The sequence below is a fragment of the Rattus norvegicus genome, chromosome 4 (genome assembly GCF_021556685.1).
Source record: "Rattus norvegicus strain SHRSP/BbbUtx chromosome 4, alternate assembly SHRSP_T2T, whole genome shotgun sequence".
NCBI classification, from domain to species: domain Eukaryota; kingdom Metazoa; phylum Chordata; class Mammalia; order Rodentia; family Muridae; genus Rattus; species Rattus norvegicus.
In genome coordinates this window covers 169,561,067-169,587,226 of record NC_141537.1, presented here as the reverse complement: position 1 = coordinate 169,587,226, position 26,160 = coordinate 169,561,067, and the positions used below count along the sequence as shown (strand labels likewise).

Genomic DNA, 26,160 nt, shown 5'->3' with positions numbered 1-26,160 from the left:
TTTCCAGTCAGAGGACTGTGTGACACAAAATCATGTTATTCAAGGAACCACACCAGCCTAGAAAAACAACTACTTTATAATTTTTAAATGAGCACACATTACCTTATAAGAATAAAAGACATCTTCATTTTAAAAGAAAAAGCTTTTAATAATGGTTGGAGAATATTATGAAACTAAATGTTCAGATAGTCCTTGTTCAAATGTACACTGGTTCATTAAATTTGTTTTGGGGGTTTTTGTTTGTGTTTGTTTTTGTTTTGTTTTGAGACGGTTTCTCTATATAGTTCTGTCTGCCTTGGAACTCATTCTACAGACCAGGCAGGGCTCAAACTCAGAGATCTGCCTGCCTCTTCCTCCCAATTACTGAAACTAAAGTCATGTGTCACCATATCCAGCTTCATTAAATATTTTTAAAAGCGATCTTGGCATAACTTCTAGAAAACTGCTATTACAGTATCTTTGTTTATAACTGTCAAATGTTTGAAACATTCCAAATTTTCTCCAACTGAAAATATTCAAACTATGGTACATACACAAAATAAACACCAGGAATGAAAAGGAGCAAGCTCTTGATAGTATGAAATAACCCTTGACTACATTATTCTAAGTAAAAAAGCCAGACTCACAAGGATACACACTGTATGGTTCCATACAGCCCTGGAAAAGGTAAACTGCAGGAACAGGAAGCAGATCAATGGCAGTGGGGCACAAAGGTAAGGGATGGATGAGACGGACCACAAGGTATACAGGAGAGGTTTTGAGGACTGGTGGAGTTACTGTACACCTTGGTTATGAGGGTAGTAACATAACGGTATGGATCTATCAACGTTCTCAGAACTACATATAAAAACAGGTGCACTTTGCTGTATTTAAACTACATCTTAATTTTAAAAGAATTAAAGGAAAATTTGTTGAAGTCAGACACAGAATAGAATACAGAAAGAACAAAAACAAGAACCATTTTCAAAAACTGAGGATCGATGACTCAGTAGTTAAGAGCACTGACTGCTCTCCCAGAGGTCCTGAGTTCAATTCCCAGCAACCACATGGTGGCTCACAACCATCTGTAATGGGATCTGATGCCCTCTTCTGGTGTGTCTGAAGACAGCTACAATGTACTCATATAAATAAGATAAAATAATAAAAAGCTGAGGGGAAGGCTGGAGAGATGGCTTAGCAGTTAAGAACACTAGCTGCTTAAAGGACCCAAGTCCTGTTCCCAGCTCCACGTGTTAACTCACAACCATTTGTAACTCCAGTTCCAGGGTGTGGTTCCAGGAATGGCCCACATAAGCATATGTTTTGATGCCTGCCCATAGGGACTGGCACTATAAGGAGATGTGACCTTGTTGGAGGTGTAGCCTTGAGTAGGTATGGCCTTGTTGGAGAAAGTGTGCTACTGTGGGAGTGGGCTGTGAGTCTCCTGTGCTCCAGTTGTAACCAGTGAGGCACAGTGAGGCACACAGTCTCCTAGTATCGCAGACCAAGATGTAGAACACTCAGCTCCTTCTCCAGCACCAGACCTGCTTGGACGCCGCCATGCCTCCCACCATGATAATAATGGGCTAAACCTCTGAACCTGTAAGCCAGCCCCAGTCAACTGTTTTCCTTTCCTTTATAAGAGTTGCCTCAGTCATGGTCTCTTCACAGCAATGAAGATTCTTTGGGCACTGTGTGCTTGTGATGCACACACATGCATGTACATAAAATTAAAATAAGTATTTCCTTAAAAGAGTATAGTTATGAAAACACTAAAAAGAAATAAAGACTTTATCGTGAAAAATAACAAGGGCAAGAGTCTTATTACAGCAACCTACACCACAGGAAATGCCAAGGGACATTCTCTAGGCAGAAGCATGATGACAAACAGAAACCTGGATCTACCTAGGGAAAGGGGAGTCTCTGGGAATGGCTGAAATGAGAGCAAATATGGAACACCATTTTCTTATTTCTAATCTGTCTGACTCACTAAGCGTCTGAAGTGGGAGTCAACAAGGCATGGTCCAAAGGCCCCAACTCCCCTGGGGTTTGTAAGTCGTTACATAGGAACACAGGCACACCATTACATAGGGACACAGGCACACCGTTACATAGGGACACAGGCACACCGTTACATAGGGACACAGGCACACCGTTACATAGGGACACAGGCACACCGTTACATAGGGACACAGGCACACCGTTACACAGGGACACAGGCACACCGTTACATAGGGACACAGGCACACCGTTACATAGGGACACAGGCACACCGTTACACAGGGACACAGGCACACCGTTACACAGGGACACAGGCACACCGTTACATAGGGACACAGGCACACCGTTACATAGGGACACAGGCACACCGTTACACAGGGACACAGGCACACCGTTACACAGGGACACAGGCACACTGTTACATAGGGACACAGGCACACTTATTCTTTCATCCACCATCTACAGTTCTTATCCTACAACAAAGAGCAAGGAGGCTGAGAAGCTGAAACCACTACCAGCCCTTTGAAGAAAACGTTTGCCAACACCTAACCTAAAGCAAAAAGCAAGGACAGTCAGATAACATGAGTTTACAGCACACACGAAAGAAGGCTGTGTGACAGCAAGCACAAAAGATAAAAAAGAAACTGGAGTGTACTCTCATGAGATACATGGGGTGTCTGAAGTGGGAGCAGCATGTCCTACAAAAGACTGTCTCAAATAATGAAAAGGAGTGATGTGGACTGAGATCCTAGAATAAATATGCTTTTAAATCTTAATGTAAAAGTTTAAAGCCCCAGTAAAGACTAAAACCAAGACCAAGAGATATAACCCTGACAAATATAGAAAAGAAGGGGAAATGAATAAAAGAAAAGAAAATCAAAATATATTCAATCAAACTGAAATTAAACAGTGTTAAGGATAGCATTTAAAGACAGAAATTTGGAAGTGGGGTAAGACAAGGTCTTACTCTGTAGTGCAGGCAGGGCCTTGAACCTGTGATCCTCTTACTTCAACTTCCTGAGTGCCCAGCCAGGACAAATTTTCAACATGTACCAAAAACCCAGACTTGGACTTGGCCAGACTTAGAAGACACTTAGAAGACAATAAAGTGCTTACCAGCACCCATTTTTTTTAGAAAGCGTGGGCAGTCAGTTATAATTTCAGCACCAGGAAGGCTGAGTCAGAGCAATCTCAGGCATAATGGGCAGTCTAACTAATTGATGAGCTTGGAGCCAATACCTCTGTCTCAAAAAGAGATGGGCGACATCAGTGAGGATGGCATCTTCCTCTGACCTGCACATGTATATACATATGCACCTGCACAGATAGGAACACATATGCATACATACACATGCATATGTACACACACACACACACACACACACACACACACACACACATGCACACATGCATACACCACTAGTAAAAATAATAGCAAGAAGCAGGTTTGGCGGCACACATCTTTAGTCCCGGCACTCAGGAGGCAGAGGCAGACCAATTTCTGTGAGTTGGAAGCCAGCCTAGTCTACAAAGTGAGTTCTAGGACAGCCAGGGCAGTTATACAGAAAAACCCTGTCTCAAGACAACAACAACCAAAGTGAGAGAGCCTGCTTTTTGCAATGAGCATAAGAGAAAGGCAACTTACCCCAAACTACTACTGGCTATTCCTCCAGAGGACCTAGGTTTGGTTCCCATTATGAACATGATGGCTCATGACCATCTGTAACTCCAATTCCAGTGGATCTGAAGCCCTACTGGCCTCCACAGACACCAGGCACACAGCAGTACAGAAACATACATGTGAGCAAAACATGTATACAATATTTTGAAAATACAAAGAAAAGCCACAGGCTAGGGTGAAAGCATCTGTAAGCCTAATAAAGGGGGTGTTGACAGAATGTAGAAAGGAATTCTTGTATATGTTAAAAATAATTTTAAGATTTAAATTACTTTAATATATAAAGACACATGAATAGATGATGAAAATGAAAAGAATCTTATCATTAGAGAGCTATAAATGAAAACCATAATGGCATACCATTCCACAATCTAGTCCAGTGGCTATATTCAGAAAGAAAGAGGAAATGGAGTAATTAAACAATGCTCAAAGAATGCAAAATAGTATAGTCAATCTGAGAAGGGCTTGGCAGTTTGGAAAAATTAAATATAAGTTTAGCACATAGGACCCAGCAATTCCACTGCTAGGAAAACGCTCACAGAAGCACATGTAAGCAGCATTTGCTTAACGATAAAAACCTAAGCACTGGGCAGGGATAAGGCTCATTCGGTACAGTGTTCGTCTGGAATACACGAAGTCGAGATTGAGCCCTAGCACTACATGAGATGGGGTGTAGTAGTACATGCCTGAAATCCCAGCACTTTGGAGGTAGATGTAGGAGGGCCAGGACTTTAAGGTCATTCTTGGCTACACAGTGAGTTCAAGGTCAGCCTGGGCTACATAAGAACCTATCTCAAGAAAACAAAAATAAAATAACTTTAGATGTTAAATAAGAAATAGTTGAGTACTAATACATTCAGGGAGACAGAGTCGTCATCTTTAGCTTTATAACCTACTGATGACCCTATCAGGCTTCAAGGAATAGTTCCAATCTGATAGTCTCACGGATGGCCCTAGTTTTAAAAAAAATGCCTCACAAAACCAAACCAAAAGTCAACTCTAGAAAGAGACAAGGCGCGGGGGTTCATAGGGATGAGAGGGGAGAAGTAAACAGAATACACTATATACATGTATGAAACTTATCAAAGAACTAACAATAAACAAAATAAACAGCACAGCTCCATCTACACCCAGTAACTAGCTAGAAACCCAGGTCCAGCGTTGCCCAGACTCAAGGCAGGACCAAGGGTAACCTGCAACAGTAAGATCACTTCACTCAGGCCTTCCAAGCTATCTTCCTTCCGTCCTACTGAGAGAGTCTCCCAGTTTGGGCTGGCTCTCCTAAGTCCACACAATCGTGGTTTGCAGTTCATTCTTTAGTTTCTTTCTAGTACTAAATAGTATTTTACTCCATTTTCTGGATATACAGTATTTTATTTATCCACTCACCAGCAGACATATTTAAACTGTCTTCAGTAAACACGATTATTTCTTTGAGCACACTGTTAAACCAAAAGGCAAAGCATTTTCTACACACACAATGTTAGGTCACTATAGTTTCCTCTGGTCAGAATTCCTTTTCCGTCTTGATAAACACTAGAGAGGCAATTAGAGATTCCAACTATGTCTCAGAACATGTATACTTTTCCAACTAACTTGCATTTGAAATGAGCTGTGACCTGGTTCTAAAAGAAATCCAGATGCTTGGGAGTCCATGTTCTTAACAGAGGACACTGGGCCAGGGTGCAGACACATCTGTGGCCAACTGTTTTAGTCTAGTGACATCTAGTGGCACAACTCCTGGGTTTGTTCCATGCTCAGAGGGTTAGGAAACCTCCTCCAAACCTGAAGACTTGAGACTGACCCCAAAGACCCAAAGTACAGCAGCTTCCAAAGTCACATCCCTTGAAAGCAAGCACACAAGTCCAGGGGCTGGGGTGTGAAGCTCTGTGCTGCACCCTTGCCCAGTACGCCTGAGGCCCTGGGTTAACCCCCGCACTGCAAAGCAATCGGCACTAAAACCTCTAGCTGAGTAATCTGAATTTTGTGACAATAAGTAGAATTCCAGTTTACCATCTTCATATTAGTTTATCCAATGTGTGACCCATGCATCCATTCAAGGTCACTTAAAATGCTAGTGTAACACACAGATACCTTAAATCACCATCACTGAAAGTGAATCTGAAGCCAGGGCCTGGCCTCCGGCATTTTAAAGTTTCACCTGGTGACTTATTATATATACACAGTAACGTTCTGGAGATGATTTCAGATGGCACCAGAGAGTGGTCACACTCGCCTTATTCTCAGCACCTGGGAAGCAGAGGAGGCGGGTCTCTGAGCTTAAGGCTAGCCTGGTCTGCACAAGTTCTAGGACAACCAGGACTACAGAGAAACCCTGTTGTGAATCCACCCCTCCCCCCAAAGAAGTTAGAGATTGAGCATCCTTACTTCAAAACCAGAGACGCCCTAAGATGCGGAGCATTTTGAACACGATGTCAGTGCTCAAAAGTTTCAGAACATCTAAAGCCTATGAAAATACCAAAAACCTAAAAACCCTAAAACCTAAAACACTGATATTACAAAGCATTTGGAATAAGGCAAGCTTAATCCACACCAGCAAGATGACCAGAGGGTCTTCCACACCGTTCTAATTCTCGTCGACCTTTAAGTCTCAGAATAGCTTTTCTTCCCTTAGGTTCCCTACATCTGTGAGCCCCTTACTTTGTGCTATTATGACAGTTCCCTCCAACCAACCCCCCACCAAAAAAACCCACCAGGAACTGTTCATAGACCACAACCATGTCCTGCTTTTGTATCTATAGCCTAAAGATATACGATGAACAGAATCAATAAATTTGTTTAGATTGATGAATAAATATTTAGGCAGCACAGTTCTAAATCTAGAATATAACTCCCTTCTGTTCAGGAGTTAAGAACTTTATTTCCAATGAACTGAACACTGTAAGATTGTTACCAAATCAAGCTATCCAATCATCAGTTAAAACCTGAGAAGTGCAAAGAACGTAATTTTTTTCAATTCTGGAAATATTTATAAAGCCTCATCTTTCCTAGGCTGATATTTCACTTCTACATGTTAGTTATAAAAAGGATTTTTTGAAAAGTGGAAAAACTTAAAATGACTGACAGACTTTCACACTGCCTACCCTTATGTATTCAGACTGTCACAAAGTACTAACAAACTAGAGCTTCAGAGAAAATACATACATCTTAGGTCAAACTTCGGCAGAGTTTTAACTGCTGAGAGGGGGTACTGCTTACAGCGACATAGCCCCACATATTTGCTTTTGTTTAAATTCAGAATATAACACAAATCACAAATATAAATAAGAAAGAAAGAATAATCAGGACACGAGCTGGCAATTATTCTAACTTCAGTTTGTCTGAGGGAGGTTTTCTTTATGGCCGAGGAGACCTAAAACTTGCTCTGCAGCCCAGGCCATCCCGCCATCCCCAGATTACAGCAGTCCCTCGCCTCGGCTCCATGTACTAGGATTATAGGACGGATCCACCGTATCCACGCTGAGCTAACCATGAGATTAACTGAAATGAAAATCTAAGTTTACGACTGAAGTAGAGGGATGGTTCAATACTAAAGTGGTTTTCTATCATGGTCTAGTCTATGTAGGAAGAACTTACCTCAGTCAGGGAAAGAAAAGAGCCTAAGCTTAAACCAGGATTTTGACCTCCTTACTATGGCTACGTAGATTACACTATACCCCAAATACAATTTTAGCCAAGAGTCACCTTGGCTTCACGTGGTTCCTTGTGTTTACACTGAAGATTTTAAAGCTGGGAGTGCCCTCTCTGCCTTTGTATGGCAACTTCTCACCCATCCTTGGAGTCCAGCTCAGATGTGCTTTCCTCTGTGAAGCCTGAGTACCCCACAGGCTACGTGAATAACCCCCTTCCACACCGGGAAGGTGGCTAACATTTGAAATGTAAATAAATAAAACAATCCCCCTTCCTCACAGGCCTATTCTTTTTAGCATACTAGCAGTGTTGCTCATACTATATCACTGGGAGTTATTTAGCTGTCTAAATTGCCAAAAAACTACCTGAGTTCCTGAAGGTTAGTGGCCATGTTGTCTCATCTGCATGTGTCCTGTCTGAACACTCTCAGGCACTTAGCAATGTGTTGCAAGAAGAGACAAAAAAAGTTTTTTAAAAATGGATTAAAATTTTCTTTTTTCTACTTTTATAGAAATTACTAATTTCTACAAAGAATTAACCATTATGCCTTCCAGTCATAAACAAATAGAAACCAGATAAAGTACATGAGCTCCTCTTCAGACGCTCTGCCATGGGCAGTGCTAGACTAGCCCTAAGAGAAGGAAAACAAAGCATTCTATTTTCCTAGCTCACTGCCTGAAGGCAGTTTCCAGGATGTAGACCAGGGAGGTGACTTAGTCATGGCTGCTATAACCAGAACAACATGGATGGGTGGCTTAGTCAACAAATCTTTCTTTCTCCTAGTTCTGAAGCCTGGAACACCCACGGCCCAGAGTCTGAACCTGGTCTGGTATACAAATGGCAGTCAGTCTGCTTGCTGTCTGATTGCCTGGCAAAGATAAGCATGTTCCTCCTCTCATCGTCCCTTCCCATCCCCTATAACCTCATATGAATTCCATTGCAACGTCCAGTTTGGGACTGATAAAGACATTCAGTGCACAGCAAAGGGTATCTCTGAGAAAAGCCTAGTTTTCTTACTAATGTGGAAAGAGGGCACAGTATGGGGGAAACTAGTGTCTTCAGCTGACACAGCAAACCATGGGAGAAGCGAGACCCAAGTAAAGGGACATCCAAGCTCTGCACTAGGGGGCCTGTGGATCTCCAGCTAATACCAATCTGAAATACATGGAGTAAGATTCCATGAAGCTGGAGAGCCAACCACAGGAAAACAACTTCTGACTTCATACAAGGCCAAGTATAGTTCCTACTGCCACTAGCCACAGTAGAGAAGTGGGTAGACACTGAGGCCACCAGAGTTCTCAGAGGCAGTGCTTGGAGGAATCTATCCCCTTGCTAGCAAGGGTTATGATACACTGAAGACTGCTGTGCACTAGTTGTGGTAGCCATACCTGAAATCCCAGCACTCAAGAGGTAGAGACAGGAGGATCAGGAGTTCAAGGTCATCCTTGTCTACATAACAAGTGGACATAAGTCTACATAAAACCCTACCTCGAAAAAACAAAAACAAATGAAAAAGACTGCTTTGGGGGGGCTGGAGAGATGGCTCAGTGGTTAAGAGCACTGACTGCTCTTTCAGAGGTCCTGAGTTCAATTCCCAGCAACCACATGGTGGCCCACAACCATCTGTAATGGGATCCAATGCCATCTTCTGGTGTGTCTAAAGATAGCTACAGTGTATTCATACATAAAATAAATAAAAACTCTTTAAAAAGGAGACCACTTTGGAGAATGGGACTGGGAAGTAGAAAAGCCTAGAAAGGACTGCACTGATTACCAGGAACCTGCAACAGTGCTGGGCATGGTGGTGCACGTTTAATCCCAGCACTCAGAGGCAGAGTCAGCGGATCTGTAGGTTTGAGGCCAGCCTGGCCTACACAACGAGTTCCAGGACAGCCAGAGTTATATAAAGAGACTGACCCAAAAGGAGGGGAGAAAGGAAGAAAGTTCAAGAATAAATAATATGCAACATGTGCAACAGAGCAAAGTCCAATATCCTCCAGAGGAACACAGCAACCAAAACCATAGCATCTGCAATGTTATCAAACTTCTAGACACGCAAGAAGGAAGAGGACTTGTAGCAAACAGAGTGTTTGATCAGTAAAACACAGGCCAGGGGAAAAAAATGAATGAGAAAAAGCCAATATAAGTGCACTCAGATATCCAAATTAGAGAAAGACAGCATGAGCAGACAAATGAAAGAGACTCAGGGTGGTTACTGAAAGCTGAACAACACAGTATCTGATTTAAAAATACTGGATGGGCTTAGAACAGTATAGACGAGAGGGCAAGTAGACCTCTGAACTAGAAACACAGCGGTGAAAACAATCCAGAATAAAGATGAAGGGGAAACAACTAAAGTTAAAGGCTGAAAGCTGCACCAGGGCTGGAGACAGGCTCGCAGCAGTGTGCCTGTTTACTAAAGCCCTAGGAAGCAGAAAGGAAGCAAATGAAAAGCCCGGGGCTAGGAGGCTGCCTGCAAGCCCAGCATCTGAGGCAGGAGGATACACAAGTCAAAGCCGGCTTGTCCTACATAATGAGTTGTAGATCAATCTGGGCTGGGTTTATAGCAAGACTCTAAAGACTATATGAGAGAAAGAAAAAAGAAGGAAGGAAGGAGGGAGGGAGGGAGGGAGGGAGGGACGGAGGGAAAAAAAGGGAGGCAGGAAGAGCAAGCTGGGTAATGGTGGCTCATGCTTTCAATTCCAGCACTTGGGAGACAGAGGCAGGTGGGTCTCTGAGTTGGAGGACAGACTACAAAGTGAGTTCCAAGACAGCCTGGGATACACAGAAAAACCAATCAATCAATAAGTAAAAGAAAAGAGGAGGAAGATGGAGAGAGAGAGAGAGAGAAAGAGAGAGAGAGAGAATGGAGATGGAGAGCAGGAAAGAAGAGAAAGGAGCCAATAATAGACTAGGAAAAATATCAAGTGGTCTAACAACAGATCTATTGAGTCCAACAAGAAGACAGACAGATGTGGGGGCAAGATTCTAAAAGAAATAGTAACCAATAATATTGATTAAAACAAACAGGTATGAATCAGGCCACTGAGATGCTCAGAAGGTAAAGATGCTTGCTATGCAATTTTGGTGACCTGAGTTTATCTCTAGGTGTTTATAAAAGAGGAAGGAGAGAATACAGTCCACAGAGTTGTCCTCTGACCTCCACATACATACAGTGGCATATGTGCTGCCACACACATATCATTCCTGCGCACACGCACGCACACACACACACACACATACACACACACACACACACAAAATTTAATTTAAGATAATCAAAGAACACATATTAGTATAAGGTCATTATTTTAAAAAATGCAGGTATGAACAAAACCACACACACACTGGTGTAAGTATGTATGTGCACATGGGTATACACACATGCATTTCCTAGTCAAAGTACTCAGGAAGTAGAGAGAATGGTTCCTTAATGTCACTTTCCACTAGAAGACCCAGAAAATACTTGGAAAAGTGCCCGACTCTAGGGATACGGTCAGGCAGAGACAGCATGATATTGCTCCAGAAACCAAGGATGTGTTCAAGGGAAAGCAGGAATTTGTCAAAGGAACATGAGAAATTAGAGTAAAATGTGAAGCTGAACACGTTGGAGCATCTGAAAAATGACAATGACTTTACTTGAAAACAAAAACAAAGCAACCAAGAAGAGGAGTCCACTGTTCCACACTGACTTCAGTAAATAAACGACTAGCCAGTTGGGGAAGGAAGCTCTTCCCAGTAATGGACTGCTAGCTGTCACTGTAGAAGACATGATAATGTTAGAGAAGAACTGTGCAAGCTGGACAGTATAATTAATTCCAATCCCCTCAAGCTGGACATGGTAGCACATGCCCCTAATCCTAGCACTTAGAAGGTAGAGGTAGGAGGACCTTGAATTCAAGGTCAACTTTGGTTATACAGTAAGTTAGAGGCCAGCCTGGGCTACATGAGACTATCTCAAAAAATATAATAATAAATAATAATAATAAAAGAAAATGTAGCAATAGATTTTTAAGTGGTAAAAGAGAGTGGGCTGGAAGATGAGAGTCATGGTCTTGCTGGATCTGATCAAAAACAGTGAGTACTTTTGTACTCATTTTTTTTTCTTTTTCTTTTTTTCGGAGCTGGGGACCGAACCCAGAGCCTTGCGTTTGCTAGGCAAGTGCTCTACCACTGAGCTAAATCCCCAACCCCTTGTACTCATTTTTAAAGGATTTTTATAACAACCTGGGTAAAAATGACATTTTTTAGCTGCAAGATACACTAAAATTTTTAGACCAAAAGAAAATGAAATCAGCTGGTCTCAAGGCCAACTTGGACTACAGAACAAGATGTTTTTTAAAAACAAACAAACAAAAACAGGGAAAAACAGAATGCTCAAATATTCAGTTGATCTAAAAGTGACAGAGGAAATGTGTGAAGGCAGCAAGGCACTGGGCACAAATATAAAATAAACTAAATGGCAGACTCAAATCTAGTCAGATCAAGTTTTATAAGACTACATGTAGACTGTGGGACCTAACACAAAAGCAGCAACCTGCTACTGAGTACAAGACTTTTATATCCTTTCAACATAAAGGCATAGCTAGATTAAAAGTAAGAAAGGAAAGAGACTATGCAAATAACCATAAGAAAGCCAGGTAAAACAGACCACACGATGAGGCAACATCACAGACAGAAACTTCATAATGATGAAAAAGATAATTGGAATCATTACTGAGCCTAAAGATAGATTCCCGAACCACACAAAGCAAAAGCTGGCCAAAAGAAATAAGGCAGCCATAGCTGGGCAGTTCAGACTTCTCTCTTAGGAAATGAAGACCTTAAATAAATAAGTCAAAAGAGATGTGAGCACTGTCAACTACACTTTGTCCTAATGGACACCTAGGGAACTCAACCGCAGCACCAAGGAACCACGTCTCCTCAGGAAGACATTCAAGTGTGCATTAGCACCTGATTTTTAAAAAGTCTCAAAAAAAAAGTCTCTCAGGGGTTGGAGAGATGGCTCAGTGGTTAAGAGCACTGACTGCTCTTCCAGAGGTCCTGAGTTCAATTCCCAACAACCTCATGGTGGCTCACAACCATCTATAATGAGATCTGGTGCCTCTTCTGACCTGCAGGCGTACATGCAGGTAGAACGTTGTATATGTGATAAATAAGTAGTCTCAAGAGACTGGGGAGATGGGTCAGTCAGTAAGGGGCTTGCTTGACCAGCATGAAAACCTGAACTGTATCTACAGAACACATATTAAAAGCAAACACAAACAAAATAGAGCCAAGCATGATGGTTGGCACTAACAAAGTGGTGACAGCAGGTCCCTGGCCCTCACTGGCCAACTATTGACTTTGTCTCAAGTGGGGGGGAGGAGGGGGACAGAGGCTAGAGAGACGGTTCAGCAATTAAGAGTGTTTGTTGGTCTTCCAAAGGACCCACGTTCAGCTTCCAGCTTGGCAGTTTATGAATACCTGCATCTCCAGCTCCTGGCTACCCAGTGTTTACTTGTGGCCTTCTGTGAGCAGACACACACACACGCGCGCACACACACACACACACACACACACACACACACACACACGAATAAGAACAGAGGAATTCCACCAAGATTGTCCTCTACCCTCCACACACACTTACACATAAATGCATGAACACCTGCACACACAAACTTAAGGGAAAAAAGGTCTTAAGCTAGCTGGGACTGTATCGCCATGATAGTGTTGGCTTATGTAACATGTGCAAGGCCCTGAATTTCATCCTCAGTACCAGGGGGTTATGGGAGCTTTCTATGTTTATTGAATAAAGTAAATACAATACATACATAGGCAGAAGATGGAACACTGAATTTAAAGGTCAGTACATGGGCCTGAGAGATGAGTACTTGGTGCATAGACATACAGTCAGGCTATCTTGGCTTGCTTGAGTACTTGCTTGAGTACTTGGTGCATAGACATACTGTCAAGCTATCTTGGCTTGCTTGAGTACTTGCTTGAGTACTTGGTGCATAGACATACAGTCAAGCTATCTTGGCTTGCTTGCTTCCTATTGCTATGATGAACACCACAACCAAAAGCAACTCGGGAGGAAAATACGTATTTTAGCTGACAACTTACAGTTCATCATTAAGGGACATTGGGGCAGGAGCCCCAGGCAGGAACTGAGGCAGAGACCAGGGATGATTGCTGCTTACCAACTTGTCTTATGGTTTATTCAATTTGCCTGCTTTCTTCTAAGGTTTTTTACATTTTAGTTCTATGAATGCTTTTCCCTACATGTATATCTGTGTACTTTTTGTCTGCCTCGTGTCCACAAAGACCAGAAGAAGACATCAATCACCTGGGAGTAGAGATACAGGTGTTTGTGAGCCACCATGTTAGTGCTGGGAAATGAACCCATGAACCCATGTCTTCTGGAAGAACAGCCAGCACTCCCCAGCCACCTCTCCAGCACTCAGTTTGATTACTTATACAATGGCCCAGGACTGCCTGCTCACAGATGGTGCCACCCTCCATATCAATAATCAAGAAAATGCTCAGAGACTTGCGTAAAGCCAATCTGATGGGGGCCATTAGGCTCCTTCTTCCTTGACCAGAGCTGGTGACCTGTTGACAAAAACAAACAGACAAAAAACAAAAGCAAAACAAACAAAAACCTAACCAATTTACAAGCAAAGCATCCATACATATAAAGTAAAATGAAAATTTTAATTAAAAAAAAAAAGAGTCTAGCAGCATCAACAAACGCACGCCTTTATCCCAGCACCCAGGAGGCAGAGGCAGGTGGATCTCTGAGTTAGAGGCCAGCCTGGTCTACAGAGGGAGTTCCAGCCCAAACAGGTCAGTTACACAGAAAAAAAACCCTGTCTATAAAAAACCAAAGGGAAAAAGGAACGGTACATGGGAAAGTCACTAACTCATAGCTAGAGAACTAGGACAAAAGGTTGAGGCTAACAGCAAATATATTTAAAATCATCTTGATGTCTATCGACATTTCAAAATACTTAAGGTCCTTAGAATCTTGTTTCTCAGGAAGAGCACTGGGCAACAGTGCCTGCAAAGAAAAACAGAGTAGCCAGAAGACCCGAGCACTGTGGGATTGGCGCAGAGCAATGATATAAAAAAGAAACTTAGAAATGAGATGAAAATGTTCGTTAAATATGAAAAGAGGCAGCTGTGGCCTGAGGGAAAATGCCAGGCATGAAAAGAGAACACACACTTCTCTACAGAAGCAATGAGGTAAGGATAGGGCTGTGGGGATGGCTCAAGGGAGAGGTGCTGCCTGCCAAGCCTGATGACCCACATTAGATCCCAAGATTTCACATGGTGAGGAGAGACATGACCCCTGCAAGATGTCCTGTGACGTCCACGCATGTACTACAGCATGTGTGTGCACATGCACACACCAAAATAAGTACCTTCAAGACTGGCAAAAGCAGGAAGAACAAGGGACGTGCAGTGAGCGCCGGGTAGCAGCTTTGGCAGCAGAGACTAAAATGAAAGAGCAGAGCGAGGTAACCAGGAGGCACTGGAGTCTCAACAGAGGCAATTTTTTTAAAAAATAATTTCAGTATCTATCTCAGCAAGAGAAAACGGGTGCACTGAGCCAGACACTAGAAGGAAAGAAGTGCAGAAGCAAAGTAAATGTGTGTGGTGTCACAACAGAAGTAGACATCTCTAAAATCTGATGGGAAGAACAAGAACGGACGCAGGCCAGAAGCTTGCTAGCAAGAGCAGAACGCCGAATGCTCTGCAGAGGTGGCCTCACCTTCCAGTGGATTTGAGCAACTCTTTACCTGCTATCTCCTTTCACTCAGTCACGCTGGCTCTTTGCTGACTAAAACTCATGTTGAAAAGCTTAACTCAACAGGTACTAGACACACAAATAAATCTGCAGGGTAGTCAGAAACAAGCTACCAACGTTTCCAATATGGCGTTTGGGAGAAACGGCATTTAGGATCAGTTGTGCTCGGAGAACACTTTAAACTGTTCAGAGGAGACTGCGGCTCTGGTTGAGGCCCATCCTCTCAGCCTTCCATTTGGTTCCACTTTCCGATTCAGTGGTGTCTGGCAGCTGGTGGACACTGATGGATGTGGAAGACTTTAGGATGGATCTTTCTGAATAACGGAGGAGAACCTGGATAGAGGATCAGTACCTCTATGAAACCTCACTCCTTCTTGTACTTCCCCCTCCTTTCCCATTGCTTCACTCTCCCCAGCTAAGTACAGTTCTCGGAGTTCTAAGACCCTTCACTGCTGCTCTATGTGATTTAACTCCCCCGAGGAAAGTCCAGAAAGATGGCTTTGTTTCTTTGTTTTAGCTTTCCTTTTCTTTGTATTTAATGCCCAGGCTTGCCACAAACTGTCTTTCCGCCTCTGCCTGGTGGTGTTAGGATTACAGGCATGTACCACATCACTGAGCTCCAAGCTCTTTAATAATCAGAATCCATTTCACATGCCTTCTGTTCCTAACACCCACTCTTAGAACACCCAACAAAGCTGCTTAGTGTCACGTAAGCCTCCATGTTGTATAAGCCTGATTCCTGGCTAGTAACAAGCCCAGTCCTTTCTTAGGCAGGAAAACAACCCCTTATGTTATACCCAAGGTCATGAACAAAAATGGCAGGTCAATTACAAACAATGTTGTATATGTATATGCATCTATTCATCCACTAAAACTGAAGAGGATATTTTCCTAACTTTGACATAAACACAGTATTGGATCTCTCTTACGATTGCTTTTCCTAGAGAATGATAGGGTCAGCTTCGTTTTAAAAAGTGAGTGGTTAAAACGTAAGTAAGAAATGTGTAGGACTTATTTAATTCATTGGAATCTTAGTAATGTACATGAAGTTGACAATTTGCTTCTGTGTTCTAGGATGGCCACACTGCTGCTTTCTAGTTTTCTTCCATTTCCTAGTGAGTGTTTTACATATGAAAATAAATCCCTAACTCAGAGACTGCTATGAAAAATAGAAATTCTTTGACTTGAAAGAATGAGAGGAACAGATATTTGTATTGTAAAGCATAAATTATACCCTGGTACATTTATGCAAAAGAATTAAAACCAAAGAATCTGCTTGCCTCTTAAAATGCAAACATTACCTCAGTCATACAAATAGCCTCAAACTCGCCCAGTCTCTGCCTCTGCAGATCACCCACCAGCATTAGATTACATCATATGACATTACGGAACAATAGTGAACTCTGTAGTAGTTGAATGTATTGTTTTGAAAGAATAAGCTGTCATTAACTTGAATAAAAGCTCTCTGAAATCAAACCTGGGGGGTACAGCCTTCACAGGGTGGCCTTTTTTTTCTACTTTAAGAAATTGCCTCACCCTGAGAGCAAGGTGAAAAAAGACAAGGCAGTGTAAAGGCAACTGTCGAGCATCTCCTGCAGCTCCTACGACAGCCCATCAGGCGGTGCGATGTCAGGGTAGGATGCTCTACTACAAACTGGACACCGAAAATCCAAACAAGCTTACACACACACACACACACACACACACACACACACACACACACACCCTGCCCCTGGGATAGCCGTGACTTATACAGCAAGCTCTGCTACAGTGGGAACAAGTCTTACTCTATGGTCAGCATGTCCCAATGTCATCAGATGATAGGTGACTGCTATAGATGATAGCCAGTGACTAGGCCAGGACTTTAAGGTGAATCCCAATGCTTTAACCTATACAGTACTAAACAAAATGTCTATCATGAAGCGTCCTGAGGGGAGTTGGACACTATTATCATCAACTGCATTCGTTAGTTTACTTAATTTTCCTGTCCACCTGTCTTTTCTATCCAAGGAATTTCTTGTTCACAGATGAAACACAAGCATCTGTAAACACTCACTGTCTGTTGTTTGTGCCTGTGCTCTGAACCATTTCTTTTTTTTTCTTAAGATTTATTTATTTACTTATTATATATAAGTACACTGTAGTTGTCTTCAGATGCACCAGAAGAGGGCATCAGAACTCATTACAGATGGTTGTGAGCCACCATGTGGTTGCTGGGAATTGAACTCAGGACCTTTGGAAGAACAGTCAGTGCTCCTAACCACTGAGCCATCTCTCCAGCCCTCTGAACCATTTCTAATCAAGAAAGCACTCTATCTTACTTAGCCAAACCCAGAGAAGCACCCAGAGTCACCTGCCCCTCACCAGCTTTCCTATAACCTATCCTCAATCTAGTTAGATGGTGATAAAGCTCTGATTACAACGTAGTTACCAAGGTAACCAAGTCCAGGTGCATCACTTTGCAAAGCACTCACTTGTATCATACATCACTCATGTTCAAGATGGATGACCTATGATGACCTTAAATTCGAATTAGCACCTCTTAATACTAAGCCTTCCCCTGGATACTTTCTTACTAGTCAGTTTACTCATGTGAATTATTTCAAATGATTCAACAACTGACCCCAGAACATTATTAAGTAGATCTCAAATCCGGTTTTGCTTTTTGTATTTCCTTCAGTGATAAAGGGCAAGCATTAGTCACAGAAGACCCATGAAGGATGAGAAGACTTTGGGGAGTGAGAGGATGGCCACAACAGGAAGAAGGCACATGACAGACTGTACTCCACACAGATCCAGGAAGGGTGCAACGCAGAAGATCAATGCCCAGCCGATAAGTTTCTGAAGACTGGGTAAGTCTATGTGAGCGTAGAACTCTCATTAATGTTGGCTTCTTTAGAGAATCGTGTTATTCCAAAAAATAAAGAATGTGAAGATGGGCAAGTAACAGAATGTAGTATGTTCTTTCATCGTGCAGAGGACTTAGCAAAGCCTAATCTGGTACCAGGACAGAGGAGAGTGAGTTCGTGGATGGCCTCTTCTACAGAGTAGATGAGTTACTGTGAAGAATACAATGATCCCTAGAGCACCTGGACGTGCTATTTGCTTTTGTCAGGCACAGGATGGATGGTGTAACTAGGGTAGGACATGCGTTGGTTAAGAAGTTTCAAGTGCAATCTCTAACTGCCAGATGTCTGGTCTTGCAGAAATCACTTAAACAAATTCAATGCTGTAAGAAGTACATGAACGGTATGTGAATATATGTAAGGTCGGGGTACATTTTAATATAAATAACTATAGAAGAGTTTTTTAGAGTCTATTATACCAACTTGCTCTTGTCTTGGTATTTGTCAGCTCTAGGGTTCATATTGAAATTTCGCTCCCCCCAAGGCATAGGCCAATGGTATTTGGAGGCGGGCCTTTGGAAGGTAATCAGGATGGGATGTGGTCATGAAGGTGGAGCCTTAAGATTCCATGAATGGCTTTGAGGAGAAAGAGAGATCAAGAGAGCAGTTTTCCTGCTTCATGATGTCCTCCTTCATGTCATGACCCAAGAGAGAGGCTGTCACCAAATGCCAAGAGGATGTCAGTGTCGAGATCTTCAACATCAAGAAGTGTAAGGTACCGTTCCTCTTTTCTTTATAAATTTCTCAGTCTGTGGTATTGTTATCAAAAAAAAGAAAAACGAAGAAAGATGCAAGTCAGGTAAAGCACAGCCTTATTTATGCTCATTAGAGCTGGGTTTTGTTTTGGGTGTTCGGAGGAACTTCTATAGCAGACGCATCATTCAATTCACAGAAAACCATCTCCAGGAGTGGAGAGGTGGTTCAGTTACTAAAGTGCTTGTCATGCAAGCATGAGAACCTAAGCTCTATCCCCAGAAACCACATCAAACACTGCAAGTGGTAGCACTAACTTGTACTTCCAACCCTGGGTATATGGAGGCAGGCAGATACATGAGGCCAGTTGGTCTGGCCTAAGTGGTCCAAGGCCCAAATGAGACATCTTGTTTCTAAGAATAAGGTGGATGGCTCCTGAGAGCAATCCTGAAGGTTGACTTGTGGCCTCCAAACATGCACCCACACAGCATTCATGCGCGCACACCCACACAGCAGGTAAAGAAAGCCAACTCCACGTAATGAAGATATGAAAACAACAAGGTTACGGTCTTCATATAAAGTACCTTGAACTATGCTAACCGGGTGGGTAATCACTCCTCTCGTAAGCACACTTCCCTCTCACGCAAGAGAGTAGCCACAGTGAGCTACCAATGCATTAGTGGTGACAGAATTTTTCCACGAGTTTCAACTAGTCAACGTATACCACAGTCCGGATCCCCTCCCCCCAAAAAAATAAATAAATAAAAATCTTTTCATGGAAATACTGCAAGGAAGGGCCACCTCCAGTACCATCAACTCATTTGTAGATTTACTCCATCTTTACTTTAGATCAGGTTCTATCTCAAGTGCTGGGCCTCGGTAGTGGAAAGGAACAGAAAATTCCTGTCACCGTGTAGATCACCTTCTAACAGAAAAACAGTGGATCAGCTGGGCTGGCAAGATGGCTCAGAAGGTTAAAGGTGCTCGCTGCCGAGCCTGATAGCCTGAGTCGATCCTCAGTACCCAAGTGATGGTAAGAAAGATCCCACTCCCCAAAGTCTTCCTTTGACCTCTATGTGCAAGCTGTAACTGGCACACACACACACACACGCACACACATACATACACACATACACAGACACACACACAGACACACACATACATACACACATACACAGACATACACACACACACACACACACACACACACACACACACACACAGACACACAGCAGACACTTGCAAACTAGTAAATGTAAAAATGTTCCTAACTTACTATAGGTCAATGGTGATTAAGTGCTACAGGAAAAATAGGCAGAGAAAGAGACTCCGATTTCAGACAGGGCACTCATGAAAGACTTTTCAGACGAATATGCTAATTAAGGAAAGACCTAAGGGACCAAGGACCCACCGGGAAAGAGTGAACCTCTCCAGCTAGTCCAGACACTGGAGAGCCTCCCCTCTTACCTTTTAAAAGGGGCTGGAAGGTTGGAATCTCTTGCAGCTTGATGACATCGGGATCATTGCTGACATTCCTTGAGGCCTGAGAGCCCTGAGCTACCACCACGATATCATCCATCTTGGCCCGATGTTTAGCCGGAGATGGAGTCACTGCAAAGAGTTATACAGATTGGTAACCACGTACTGGAAAGCCACCACTGCCTACCAACATGGTCATTAGGAAGAGTAGCTCATAGTGAGAGACTTTCTGATTTCTCTGGCTTCTCTTCAAACGACAAGCTACCTCTTCCAAGGGTAGCTGCTTTTTGTCTTTGAAACGCTATAGTAGATTAAAGTTTGTTTTGGTTTTACTAAAAGGAAATGCTGGTGTAGTGGCACATGCCTTTAATCTCGGTACTCTATAGGCAGAGGCAGGCGAATCTCTGTGAGTTCAAGGCCAGCCTAGTCTACATAGTGAATTCCTGGACAGCCAGAGCTACATAGTAAGGGGGAAAAAACACCAATAAATAAAACTAAAGACTATTTATGTGTGGGGTGTAACTCAACTGGACATAACTGGACATGGTGGCCCACATCTGTGATTCTAGTACTCAGGAGGTAGATATCGGTAAATCCAAACTTCAGTAACAGGGGTTGGAGACATGGTTTACCAGTTAAAAGCACTGGCTGCTCTTCCAGAGGTCCTGAGTTCAATTCCCAGCAACCACATGGTGGCTCACAACCATCTGTAACAGGGATCTAATGCCCTGTCCTGGTGTCCTACACTGAGGACAGCTACAATGTACTCATATAATAAAATAAATATTTTTTTTGGTTCTTTTTTTTTTGGAGCTGGGGACCGAACCCAGGGCCTTGCACTTCCTAGGTAAGCGCTCTACCACTGAGCTAAATCCCCAGCCCCAAAATAAATATTTTTAAAAAATCATTTGTAATTCCAGTTTTAGTTGATCCAGTGCCCTCTTGTGGTCTTCTCAAGCACTACATATATGTGGTGCAGAGACCTGATGTGGAGACAAAACATCTAGACCCATAATAATATTTTGTTTAAAAAAATCAACAGCCTTTGGAGTATAGCTCCATCTAGACTACATAAAATATTGTCACAAAGGAAGAAAAAAAGAATGTTTTTACAGAACCAAATGTAGTTACTTTCTAGTGGGGCTGGCAAAGGTAGATCATAGACAACTTTTTCTTTTTCCCCTCCCTGTGGTACTAAGGATTGTACCCAGAGCCTATCACATACTAGGCAAGTGTCTTACCACTGAGCTACATGGCCCCAGCCCAAGCCCAAGACTTCTATTTTTCTATTTTCATATATATATATATATATATATATATATATATATATATATATATATATGGCAAACCCTCAAACATAACAGAAAGCTATAACATGAATGAATTCTTTCATAACCATGCAATTTTATTACTCAACACACAAAAGCACAGGCAATTTTTTTTAACGTCTCCTTCTTTGATTGTTCTGTAGTTTACAGATTTGCCCAAGGTCAGCAGCCCTAGAAACAGATTTAGGAAAGGCACTGAGGGTTTCTTGGTGACACGGAATGCCAACCATATCAAAGCCAACCAGGTGTGTTGAACAGAGCCAGTAGTGGCCGAAACCTCTGGTTCCAACCACAGATTGTAAGTCTATACCTAAGGCTCTGGGGAGCTTTGGTGCAGCACAGAAGGCAGAAACCATCAACAGGACCATTTCAGGCAGAGGCGGCGTTCAGAAAATTGGAGCATTGCTTCTGGGGTATGTCAATTTAAACCTACAAGGAGTCTCTAGAACAAGAAGTCTCTTACCCAAATAATTCCCTGGCTGGAACGAGAATGAACCCTAAAATGTCTTAATACTCGAAAGTTCTACTGGACAATAAGTACACTCAGGCCCATCAGTTTGAACGTAGATATCACAGAAACTACTCTGTCTTCTAGAAGCTAGCCTCTCCTGATGCCTGACCTTGCTGGGGTGGGAGTAGGGGACAGAGGACAACAATGACAGGCCTCTGCTTTTATTGCTTTTTCAGGAAAAGTTTATCCTGGCTTTGTAATTTATCTAACTTTGTTTTACAAAAGTCGTACCAGTCTTTTCTGTTACAAATTACACCACCCTCCTCTCCCCAGACTCAAAGGAAGAGGGACATGAAAGTATTTAGGCATTATTTCTTCATAAAACGGGTAAAGATGTGGGCAAAAAATATGTATACTATAAAAATTACATATAGGGGCTGGGGATTTAGCTCAGTGGTAGAGCGCTTACCTAGGAAGTGCAAGGCCCTGGGTTCGGTCCCCAGCTCCAAAAAAAAGAACCAAAAAAAAAAAAAAATTACATATAAACATATGTAAAGGTCTGGCACAGGAGGGTATGTAAATTCTATCAGAACTAAGCCCATGCTGTTGGTTCCCGGATGAGCAGCTGTGTGATAGGAGGCCACACTACTTCCCCTAAAGTATGCTTCTGGCCTGACACAGAAAAGTAAGAGGTGAGCCAGTTTTGCGGGTTTGTTAAAAACAGACATGACGCTCTAGGCCTTCCAAGGAATCAAAGCACGACAAAGCTAGTGGATTCAAGCCCGACTGCAGCTCTTGAAGGAGCTCGTGAGGAACGCCCTTCAGCATGAATCATCCCTGCATCTGTTAGCTTCCACATTTCTGAGTGGCAAAGGTTACCAAGTAGAGAGCCATTCTGCGACTCTTTTGCCATCAGACATTTTAACTAATTAGGCTTGCAACCCTTGAGCCTATCCAGGGCACTCTCAGAGGTTACCTAAGTAACAACAACAAAAGGACCAAATGGTTTTCAACTACCAGCTGTTTTATTGAGTACCCACTATAGGTCCAGCACAATACCCTTCCGATTCCTACCCCAAACGCTTTGAGAAATCTAAAGAAATGTGAACAGAAGATACACTAGAGACTGCCGGCCATCTAGCCAACTTATCAAAAAACGGACCCGATACCTGAATGGGAAAGAGCAGTTCCTGGAAATATTTGCACCCAAACATTGAGAGTGGCCACCCAGTGCTCACAGGTCCCTTCTGAAAAAGTACCCCGACACCCTGATTTTCAGAGAACCTGATCTTAGCGGTTCTGGCTATGATCAATCCAGGTTAGCCAAATCTCGGGCATCAGTGAGGAGTCCTGGACCCGAACATTAAGGAGATCGTTTTTTAAGAATTAGGGTGAAGCTGAGCTAGCCGGTTTAGGGAACCAGGATTTGGGCGGGAGGCCACGCTTTCTCAGTGTTAGGGCACACTGAGGGCCCTTCACTGGGGCTGTCGGCTCCGCCAGCAACACCCGTGCGGGAGGTGAGGCACCGACCTGAGGCGTTCAGATCGCCGGGGCGGCTCTCGGCCTCCGCGCTCTGCTCGCTGCCCATGGCGCCAGCAGCAAAGGGACAGCGGGGCAGGGGCCGGGGAGAGTGGGGAGACCCCGCAGGACCACAGATACTCGAGGAGGCGCGGCGCGAAGGCACGCCGCCACTCGCCTTCCTGAGGGGCGGGTTGACAGAAGGCTCGCGACACCGGCGGGGCTACGGTCGCGACCGGCGGGCGGCGCTGCTGTCATTCACTGGCTCAGTTGTTTCAACTCGCTCCTTCCGGGACGCCGATTGGCCGCGCGGGAGACGCAAGGCCTTCAGTTCCGGGTTTGAAGGTCCCGCCTCCAAGCCGGAGAGACGGGGCGGGGCAGGAGGCGCGCGCTGGAGGCTGGGGCGGCGCTGTCTTAAAGGGCCAGGCTTCCCCAAGGTCAAAGATGACCAGAAGATAAAGTCATTTCCTACCTTGTGTAGCATTGTGAACAACACATGTTAAGAACTGTAATGCTGGTTATCTTCAAACAACTTTACAAAATGGGCTTGATTTTTGTTTTTGAGACAGAAGTTCACACTGTAGCCCTGGTGACCTCCAACTCTTGATCCTCCTGTCTCAACCTACTGTTAAGAGTTTACAGGGGTAAACCACCAGGTCAGGCAAAATCGGTATTTTTACCTCTATTTTACCAATGAGGAAGAAAGGTGGTCTGTAGCCCTCAAATTTCAATTCACGCTAGTACTGAAGCAAAGCTCTTTTCTAAACTTTGAAAGCAGGGAGTTTTGAAGAGGGGGAGGGCAGGCAGGAAATGCCAAGAGTCGGGTGGTTTTGTTTGTTTGTTTTTTGTTTTTGTTTTTTTTAAAGAGTTTTAGAAATAAGAAATTGTTAGGATGTGCTGCTTTCTTGACAGGTCACTATGGGACTACTAGAAGCCAGGAAGATATACAGCTAACAAAAAAAGGAAATTGCTTATCTGCGCAAATCACAGATAGATGGTTAGGGGTTCTCTCATCTGCTTCAAAAATTACAAGCAGCTAGGCTTTTTGATGTATACCTGCGTTTTAAAATTCCTTCCCTTGGGGAGATATAAATACATCGACACCCTCCTACAGTCTCAACTACCCCGAAGTTCAGCCTGAGGAATCAGTGGATTTTACTAGGCTCATTTACAGAGCAAGGGTTGAGGCGGCAGGACCATGGTTTAAAACAGCCACACTGAAAGTTCAGCACGCAACATGCAGGGACATTCCCATTGTCTTAGTCAGGGTTTATATTTCTGCACACAACATCGTGACCCAAACGCAAGCTGTGGAAGAAAAGGTTTACTCAGCTTATACTCCCACATTGCTGTTCATCTCCAAAGGAAGTCAGGACAGGACCCTGGAGGCAGGAGCTGATGCAGAGGCCATAGAGGGGTGCTACTTACTGGCTTGCTTCCCTCAACTTGCTCAGTCTCCTTTCTTATAGAACCCAAGACCACCAGCCCAGGGATGGCACCACCCACAATGCCTGCCCCTACCCTTGATCACTCATTGAGAAAATGCCTTACAGCTGGATCTCATGAAGTCATTTCTTCAAGGGAGGCTCCGTTCTCTGTGATAACTCCAGCTGTGTCAAGCTGACACACAAAACCAGACAGTACATGCATTTAGCTGTGTAACTAGAGTCCCAGCCCTTCGTGTCCCACCTATATACCCTAGCTCCACCCAGAGATAGCCCTCACCCCAAAAGCCACCTTCAAGCAGAATTGCACACAACTGCATAACTGGTTGTGAGGAGTGGCTGGATACTCAGCTGAGAGTTCCATGATCCACCCCCACCCCTTACCCTCTCTTTCCTTCCTGGAATGAAGTCAGAACGCCCCGCTGTGGTGATCTTTGGCTAGCAGGCCCAGTTGGAATCCTGAAGTTTGGTTCATAGTCCTGTACAACAGCCTGTATTCCGGTGCTCGGAAACTGTGGTGGTGGAGACAAGAGGGTCAGGGGTTCAAAGTTGTCCTTGGGTACTTAGAGAGTTTGAGGCCAGCCTAGTCTACATGAGACTTAAGAGACAAAACAAGAAAAGGTGCTTAGACTTTGTGTATAAATAGAATATCAGCAGAGCCAGATTGACCTGGGATTTTGAACTTTCTTCTGCTATGACACACATACGCTCCATACTTCACCTCATTTAAATTTCACAGCTCCGAGACCAATAAAGACGTGGTTTCCGAAGTGGTGAAAATTGAAATTATTTGGGCTGTGGTTTCAAAAAACTGGTTCTTGCTTCAACTCCCCTTAACAAGGCAATGAGGGGCTGGAGAGGTGGCTCAGCGGTTAAGAGCACTGACTGCTCATCCAGAGGTCCTGAGTTCAAATCCCAGTCAACCACATGGTGGCTCACAACCATCTGTAGTGAGATCTGATGCCCTCTTCTGGTGTGTCTGAGGACAGCTACAGTGTACTTATAATAAATAAATAAATCTTTAAAAAAAAAAAAAAAGACAAGGCAATGAGAAGAATGCAAATAGATTTTTTAAGTTCAGTATTTTGTAGGAATATAAAGACAGACATAAAATCTACCCAGAGATCAGCATAGGCTCCTAGAACATGAGGGATGTTTTGTTTGGGATTTGGTGAGCAGTATTGTTTTTGAGACAGAATCTCTATATAGTCCTGGCTGGTCTAGTGTTGATACACA

The 26,160-nt window shown here is 43.4% G+C and overlaps 1 protein-coding gene across 24 annotated transcripts in view; it reads right to left on the bottom strand.

Annotated features, from left to right (window-relative positions):
* Borcs5 (BLOC-1 related complex subunit 5) overlaps nucleotides 1-26,160 on the bottom strand; it is an 84,986-nt gene that overhangs the window by 46,608 nt on the left and 12,218 nt on the right. For 15 of the 24 annotated variants that reach the window (XR_015685683.1, XR_015685686.1, XR_015685681.1 and 12 more), the window contains exons 1-2: nucleotides 23,492-23,678; nucleotides 20,171-20,314 (exon numbers count right to left, since the gene is read on the bottom strand). Coding sequence is in view for 4 of the 24 variants with exons in the window: in NM_001108650.2 (NP_001102120.1) it covers nucleotides 20,171-20,314; nucleotides 23,492-23,549 (202 nt within the window). In the remaining 20 variants the exon portion in view is untranslated. Of the gene's footprint in view, nucleotides 1-20,170; nucleotides 20,315-23,491; nucleotides 23,679-25,308; nucleotides 25,437-26,160 lie in introns of those variants that run through there. The other 9 variants (XR_015685694.1, XR_015685697.1, XR_015685699.1 and 6 more) reach the window with 3 other exon arrangements.